The sequence below is a fragment of the Hibiscus syriacus genome, unplaced genomic scaffold, assembly GCF_006381635.1.
Source record: "Hibiscus syriacus cultivar Baekdansim isolate YM2019G1 unplaced genomic scaffold, ASM638163v2 tig00111237_pilon, whole genome shotgun sequence".
Lineage (NCBI taxonomy): Eukaryota > Viridiplantae > Streptophyta > Magnoliopsida > Malvales > Malvaceae > Hibiscus > Hibiscus syriacus.
The window spans coordinates 231,506-240,404 of NW_024063029.1; the positions used below are offsets into that span (position 1 = coordinate 231,506).

At 37.2% G+C, this 8,899-nt stretch overlaps 1 protein-coding gene across 1 annotated transcript; it reads left to right on the top strand.

The window, feature by feature from the left end:
• The first annotated feature begins 626 nt into the window (after positions 1-626).
• Positions 627-7,514, top strand: LOC120156773. Its single transcript, XM_039168032.1, has 3 exons — positions 627-732; positions 7,063-7,124; positions 7,217-7,514. The coding sequence occupies exons 1-3, from the start codon at positions 645-647 to the stop codon at positions 7,391-7,393; spliced, it is 327 nt and encodes a 108-aa protein (XP_039023963.1). The 5' UTR covers positions 627-644; the 3' UTR covers positions 7,394-7,514.
• The last annotated feature ends 1,385 nt before the right edge of the window (positions 7,515-8,899 follow it).

The following is an 8,899-nucleotide window of genomic DNA, read 5'->3' on the forward strand; positions in this document are numbered from 1 at the left end:
ATCGTTGTGAATCCATGTCTGAGAAAGCAAACCAACGGTGGGGCTTGTAACAGCAAAAACAAAGTGCATTGGCAGTTGGTACAAAATTAATGCTAAAGGGTATCGGAGTTAAGAACGTGGCTGACGGCTCGCTTTCCCAGCCCATATTTTTTTGTTGCAGCATTGAAGCCTTCATTCATTTTCTCTCAATGACACTGTTCCTCTCCCTGCAAAAACAATAGTAATTAATCCCTTCTCTGCATCCCTACAGCCATGAGAGACCAGACAATGAAACCACATGCTTTCTTTTATTATTCACATACCCATTTCAAGCATTTATATATTATATTTTTTTATATCTTACACTACATGTTCACAGCCCTCAAAGGCATGGCATGGGCCGCTCTTAGGTACTGGACAATAATCACTAGCCAGTAGCCACCCACTTCACCTCCTTATCTCCACGGGTTTTCTGGTCGACTTTCTAGTTTCTCAAATCTGGGGTGACGAAAGCTTGTTCTTTCATTTGTTGTTCTTTAAATTATATTTTTGGTAGCTGGAAAAGAGAGATCCATCATCCATGCGCTGACTTGTGTTGCTGCATATAAAGGGTGTAATTGGAGAAATCAACTCTTTGTTCGGAGGAGAGGTCATCATCTGCCATTATGAAGTTCCCTGGGATTTGGGTTTTTTCCTTTGTGGTTGGGGCAGCGTTGGTTTCTTTTACCTTCTCCAGCAGCTCCTCCATTCCTGGTAAATGTTGTAACTATTGTGAAATTTAGGTTAATTTCTACCAATAATAACAAATTCACCTTGAAAACTATTATCTATGTTACTAGTGTAAAAATGATTGTACTAAAAATTACCTCAAGGTAGATTCTCAGGAAAGAGGAGGGGTCACAATGGTCTCTCTTAAAACTCACTTTCCTTAGACAGAACTACCAAGACAAGTAATTTTAATAGGACAATAATTAACAACAACTATACCCGACAATAACTATTAAATAGACATAAAGAGAACACCAAAATTTAACGAGGTTAGGCCAAAATTATGCCTACCTCCTCGATCACTACTAAAATAATATTTTACTAGTAGAGGAAATATTACAAAGAGAGAAAGAGTACAAATATCATTTAATAGTGAAGAAGGCTTATATTTGTGGGATGCTAAACTAACGAGGAGGAGGGCTCTATTTATAACAAAAGAATTTATACTCCTCCTTATACAAAACCAATGTGAGATATTTGCCAAAAACCAACAAATCTTCACCTTGGCAAATTCCACACACGTCTCTTAAAAAATCCAATCTTCAGTAGTGTCTGCAAATTCATATTTCAATTTGTAACAATATTGACCAAGTCTAAACAATGTTTAAACTTGACCGCAGTTACCACTTTTGTCAACATATCAGCAGGATTCTCAGTGGTCCGAATCTTCTGGATTATGTCTCCACCGTCTTTTAGAATCTCTCGTACAAAGTGATATCGAATATCGATTTGCTTCGTCCTTGCATGATAAACTTGGTTCTTTGCTAAATGAATAGCACTCTGACTGTCACAGTGCACTTTGATGTGTTTTTGTTCCATTTCCAATTCACCAAGCAACCCTTGAAGCCAAATTGCCTCCTTCACAGCCTCTGTAACTACCATATACTCTGCCTCTATAGTAGACAAAGCCACTGTTGACTGTAAGGTGGACTTCCAACTGACTGGTGCTTTTGTAAATATAAACACATAACCAGTAGTTGATCGACGCTTGTCCAAATCACCTGCATAGTTTGAATCACAATACCCAACTACACACTGACCATCTTGTTTGTCATGCTGAAAGACCAAACCAACACCTACGGTGTTCAGAATATACCGCATAATCCATTTCACAGCTTGCCAATGCTCATTTCCAGGATCATGCATATACCTACTCACAACCCCAACTGCCTGTGAAATATCAGGTCTCGTACACACCATTGCATACATCAAGCTACCAACATCTCTTGCATACGGAGCATTTGACATGTATTCTCGTTCTGCATCATCCTTAGGTGACATGGATGCACCGAGCTTGAAATGAGGAGCAAGATGTGTACTAACTGGTTTTGACTTCTCATTCATGCCAAAACGTTTTAGTATCTTCCTCAGATATTCTTTCTGAGACAAACAAAGCCTCCCCAATTTCTTATCCCTTGATATCTCCATGCCTAGAATCTTCTTCACTTCACCAAGATCCTTCATCTCAAACTCCCTGTTCAATTGAGTCTTTAGTTTCGCAATTTCTGTCTGACTCCTAGAAGCTATTAGCATATCATCAACATAAAGAAGAAGATATATATAGGATCCATCTTGTAGCTTGCGTAAATACACACAATGATCATATTTGCTTCTTGTGTACTTCTGCCTTATCATAAACTTGTCAAATCGCTTGTACCACTGCCTTGGAGATTGCTTCAATCCGTACAACGATTTTTCTAATTTGCACACCATCTCTTCTTTTTCAGCAACTTTGAATCCATCTGGCTGAGTCATGTAGATTTCCTCATCCAAGTCTCCATGTAAAAATGCAATTTTTACATCCATCTGAACTAGTTCCAAATCCAACTGTGCTACCAAAGCCAACAAAATTATGATGGAGGAATGTTTTACAACTGGAGAAAATACTTCATTATAATCAACTCCCTCCGTTTGAGCGTAGCCTTTAGCCACCAATCTTGCTTTTTAGAGGATGTTATTCTTGTCAGGAAATCTATCTTTCTTTGCATATACTCACTTGCACCCAATTGCCTTCTTTCCCTTCGGAAGACTAGCTAGTTTTCAAGTCTGATTCTTTTGAAGGGATTGCATTTCTTCATTCATGGCGATCCTCCACTTTTTATGTTCTAAACTTTGGACTGCTTCATTAAAAGTGGCAGGAACGTCATCAATTGCAATTGGAGATGCAAAAGAGACCATATCAGCATAACGAGCAGGTTGTCTAATGGTCATCTTTCCCTTTCTGAGTGCAATTGATTCATGTTGTTGTGGAGGTTCTTGGATCTGAACCTCTTCTTCATCTGACTCTTCTTCTACCATAGGAGAGTCATTATCAGTTTCTTTACTGGCTGGGTCAATTCTGCTTCTTTCAAACTCCACCTGTTTGGGAGTTCCATATATCTGCTCCAATTTTTTTAAAGTCACCTTTCTCAACATGGTAGATTCATCAAAGGTAACATCCCTGCTGAAGATTATTTTCTTTGTTTCTGGACACCAAAGACGATAGCCTTTCACACCAGAGGTGATCCCCATAAAGATCTCCTTCTTTGCTATTGGATCCAACTTTGACTTCTTAACATGATAGTATGCAGTGGAACCAAACACATGTAAGGAATCATAATCTGTAGCAGGTACTCCAAACTATTTCTCTAATGGTGTTTTACCACCAATAGCAGTCGATGGTAAACGGTTGACAAGGTGACAAGCATAAACCAAAGCCTCAGCCCAAAATTCTTTGCCTAACCCAGCATTAGACAACATACACCGAACCTTCTCCACTAATGTTCGGTTCATACGCTCTACCACCCCATTCTGTTGTGGTGTGCTTCTGACAGTGAAATGCCTGACAATACATTCTTCTTCACAGACTTTCAGAAATGGATCATTTTTGTACTCTCCACCATTCTCTGTACGGAGACGTTTGATTTTTTGCATGTTTGAGTCTCCACCATCTTTTTCCATTTAAGGAAAAATCCTAGCACCTCATCCTTTGTCTTCATTGTATACACCCAAACTCTCCGGGAAAAATCATCAACAAAGGTTACATAATAGTGTGTTCCTCCCAATGAAGTTGTCTTGGAAGGCCCCCATATATCTGAATGAACATAATCCAAAATACCTTTAGTATCATGGATTGCTGTTCCAAATTTCACCCTCGTCTTCTTCCCTTTGATGCAATGCTCACAAAAAGCTAATTTGCAAGCCCGAGCACCCTTCAATAATCCTTGATCTATCAGTAATTTCAACGATTTTTCACCAATATGCCCCAAGCGCATATGCCATAACCTGGTTGCTTCTGACTCCTGTTCATCAGTAGAAGCTGCCACTGTTGTTGTCCCAACAATTGTACTACCAAGAAAGTAATACACATTGTTTCTTTTCCGGATTCCCTTCATTATCACCAGTGCACCAGAGATAATCCTCATAATCTCATCTTTTGCCCTTACTTCTAAACCTTTTGACTCTAAGGTTCCCACAGAGATGAGATTTCTCATTAAATCTGGTACATAATGGACACCTGTTAAGGTGTCCTGTGTAGACAATTCCACCTTTTAGTTCTTTAAAATCAAAGAACCATTCTCTATTGGGGGTCATATGGTGGCTACAAGCTGAATCTAACAGCCATGAACTGGAACAACTGGTTGATGGCGTAGCAGCGAATGCAAAATTTGAATCTGTATCATCATACTCGACCACATTTGATTCTGAGACAGCCTTTCCCCTTTTAGGTTTGCCTTTGTTCTTTAGCCTGTGACATTCTTTCTTCCAGTGCCCTTTTTCTCGACAAAATGTACATTCTTTTTTACTTAATCTGAACTTTGACTTCGATCTCCCTCTTCTTCCTTTATTCTGACTCTTTGAACGGCCTCTAACAACAAGAGCTTCTGCTTCGACACTTGTGTTTTCTTGTTTGCCTTTCTTTCTCAATTCATAACTATATAAGGCATCAATTACTTCACTGAGAGACACATCAACTTTCCCATGAATTAAAGTAGTTTCAAGATACTCAAACTCATCAGAAAGTGATCCCATCAACATCAGAGCCAGATCTTCGTCTTCAAAAGTCACGTCCATATTCATTAGATCAGTCACCAGCTGATTAAAGCTAGTAATGTGATCATTCATAGTGGTACCTGATACATAGTTGAAGCGGAACAATCTCTTTTTCATGTAAAGCTTGTTCTGACCGTTTTTCTTCAAAAATTTCTCCTCCAGTGCCTTCCACAATTTACTTGCAGAAGTTTCCTTAGAAAATGCATACTTCTGCGCTCTAGAAAGATACAATCGAATAATACCACATGTCAATCTATTGATCCTCTTCCATTCTTTCTCATCAACATCATCTGGTTTCTCTCTTTCAATAGCAATGTCTAGACCCTGCTGAAATAGGGCATCTAGAACCTCACTTTGTCACATGCCGAAATGACCGATGCCATCAAAAATCTCCACTACAAATCTAACATTTGTCACAGTTGTTGACGACGATGTGGATGTTTTTGTTACGTCTGCCATTTCTGCTACAAATTCTATTTAATAGCTGTCAATGCAGAATGCCAATTATCCCAAGGAAATTTTTTTCTAATGTGGAAGATCAGCCTAAGCCGCAACCACAGAGCATACTAAAATAAACCAAGAGCTCTAATATCAATTGTTGTGAAATTCAGGTTAATTTCCACCAATAATAACAAATTCACCTTGAGAACTATTATCTAGGTTACTAGTGTGAAAACGATTGTATTAAAAATCACCCCAAGGTAGATTCCCAGGAAAGAGGAGTGGTCACAATGGTCTCTCTTAAAACCCACTTTCTTTAAACAGAACTACCAAGACAAGTAATTTTAATAGGACAATAATTAACAACAACTATACCCGACAATAGCTATTAAATAGACATAAAGAGAACACCAAAATTTAACGAGGTTAGGCCAAAATTATGCCTACCTCCTCGAACACTACTAAAATAATTTTTCACTAGTAGAGAAAATATTACAAAGAGAGAAAGAGTACAAATAGCCTTTAATAGTAAAGAAGACTTATATTTGTGGGATGCTAAACTAAGGAGGATGAGAGCTCTATTTATAACAAAAGAATTTCCCTTCCTCTCGTACAAAACCAATGTGAGATATTTGCCAAAAAACCAACAGTAACTCCTCTTCTATTTTTCTTCGAGTAAACGGTCTACATAATTGCTGCACTGGGAGCTGGTGTGAGTATTATAGCAAAATGTGTGGTTTCTTAACAACTTAACCTTCTCATATTAGTTACCGATGAAGAACACTAATTTGCATGAAAACTGAAAAGTCACTTAAACCGTGTTTCTTTTCTAATATTATCAAAATACACCCGACTTTCATTTGTATCGTATGTAGCTTATTATTATTATTATTATTGAGTTTAGTTCATAAACAATGAATTAAACTTTAGCATAAATTACACTAAATTCCATTGAACTCTAAGTAGTATATTGTTTTTACAATTGAATTTTTAATTATTCCAATTATAATATTAAACTTTGGTTATTCAATTAGACTGTTAAAATCCAAACGACATGACAACATGAAAAAAATAATGTTTTGTACACGTTGTCACATTGACGGAAAAATATGTCCACATCACCGTGTTATTAAAATTTAACAGCCTAGTGATATAATTAAAATCAAAATCAAAATTTAATGTTATGATTAATTTGAACATTTGAAACTTCAATATAAATGGTACACTGCCTATAATTTAGTGATATTTAAATAATTAAATGACCTCACCGCATCCTGTTTCTTGTTATACAAGTTTTGCGTCAATTGTCTTAAATTCGTTAATCTCAAGTTGTCTTTAACCCTCACTCTCGTCTATTACAGATATCGTGTTTTCATTCTTTGGGTTATTGCCTTGCTGGCTATAGGGTAAAGCAATTATCTATTGGTCTATTTCAATGATATTTATAACTAATTGATCCACTTGTAGGCTATTCTTGTCCCATATCTAAATCATGCCAATTAAATGATGTAGCTAAAAACCCATGGGTTTGACCCGATGGCCGAGGGCAATACATTTCAAAACAATGGCTCGGGTTTAAGTGTGGGTGCGTGCGTTCAAAAAATGTAGCTTAAAATTGCAGCTTTGCATGTCAATGACAATTCATGCTATTCAAGCAATGCTTTCACTAACTTGATGATCAGAATTTATCCTCTTTTTTTCTTAGCCAGAGATCAAATGTTTCTTGCTAAAGTTAATGCTTTCTGTTGGTAAATCTGGGGAAAAAATAGCAGCAACCAAAGACATATCACTATAAGAAATAATAATAATTACATTTAAGAAGATTCATAAATGTCATCCCAGGTATGGAGTTTTTGCAACATGGCGATGGTACGAGGGCGATGGGAACAAGTAGGAAGCTGAAGGTATATACACTACATGCATGGCCACAACCTGCTAAGAGAACCTTTTTGTTTTGTTTTAGAATTTTGAGACGTTTTCTCATCTAAAATTGCAGGGGATTGGCAATGAAAATCAGAGCAATGTGGATATGGAAGATTACCATCCCATTGATCCAGTTCCAAGCTCAAAGGCATCTATAAAACCTGGTCCTATTGAGCATGGTAGTCCTCTTATTCCATATATCCCCAAACCCTCACCTCCTGACAATCCCAATAGTGGTGGTTCCACTTAAAGTCATTACTATCATCTGATAATCTGTATCGTCTCGTATTTTAACCATCTTTGTTTCCGAATCTTGTACACTCGATTAACTTATAGTTGCCTATGTGTATGCAGCTTAAGTTTGTGTATGAATTTGTCATTTCCATTTTAATGAATTAACTAGCATATCTATTATCATCGCAGCTGCTTTGTCAATGAATATTTGATGAAAATAAGAATTGTCCGACGTACTGGGGTTGAGCTACCAGGCAACTCTCAGAAAACAAGCAAAGAACATGGACAGGAAACAATCATGGTGGACCTGCTTAACCAAAGTCTAAGGCTAATATAAAAAGAGAGGGTGACCAAATCAACAACCCTCAGAAAGCTAAGGAAACTGGAATTGTTTATATCACTAACCGGCTAATATAAAAAGTGACTGCATTCACTTACTCCCTTTCTTTTTGGTAGGAAGATGTCAGATTTCTGACCAAATAAATTAAACTCTACCCACATGCTATCTTAGTCGATCATTTTCAAAACTGGCTACTCAATTCATGTTCATAGACTTCTCATCCAGCTCGTTTACTGCAAAAGAAAACTGTTTTTGCTTAGCCGGTGTACCTCTAGTAAATGGGGGTGCTGGAGGAACTGTTAATCTCTCTTTTTTGGAGTGCTTAACCATGGAGAGCAAACCAGTGGGGACAACTTTGATACCAATGATTGAAGGTTTGTTTTTCATGTGTTCAAAAAGGAACGTCTATTTCTTCCGTGGGAAACAAATGTTTTTCGCGTCTGCTGCAAGCAATAGCTTCATTTAAGCAAAAGTGTGATGTCATATGGTAACAACAGACATAGTGATAAGTTAAACAGATAACTTCTATATGTATGAAATTGGGATTTCATGTTGAAACTGTAATCATTGGAATTCAGCTTTTGGTTTAATAACCTGTTCTTTTCTCTCTCTTATCTTTGTAGGGTTACTTAATGCATGCAGGATTCAGAATTCAGCTTTTTGATATCTTTGAATCTTATTGATAATTTTATCACTGCCCAGATGACAGGCCTACCAATCTACCGCAAAAGCTTTAAACTCCCAACCATGAAAAGCCTGAGACATATGCAGAAGATGGAATAAATTTGTCGGGAAACATTAGAGAATTAACACAAGATGTTGATTGATTAAACATGGTTAAAAAACCTTTTTGTAGATAAGAATTGGAATAATATGGAAGATTTCATTCTTTGTTGACAGTAACAATACAAAAGAGATGTGTAGGATAAGGAGTGCAAGAGAAGGGAAATTGCTTTTTCTGGGGATGGTCCTTTGATGGACTTTAATGGAAGCTTGTGGTGGTGAGTAGAAATATTGTGATTATGATTTTGTAGCATTTTGGGAATTTTAGGTCGTCTTCTTTTCTCTTTGTGTAGTTCGTCGAATCAAATTTGTTCATGACAGATTCTTTGAGTGATGCATTGAACAAAACTTTAGGACCACACAAAGGAAAAAAGAAGAAGAAAGAACTGGGTTCACCAC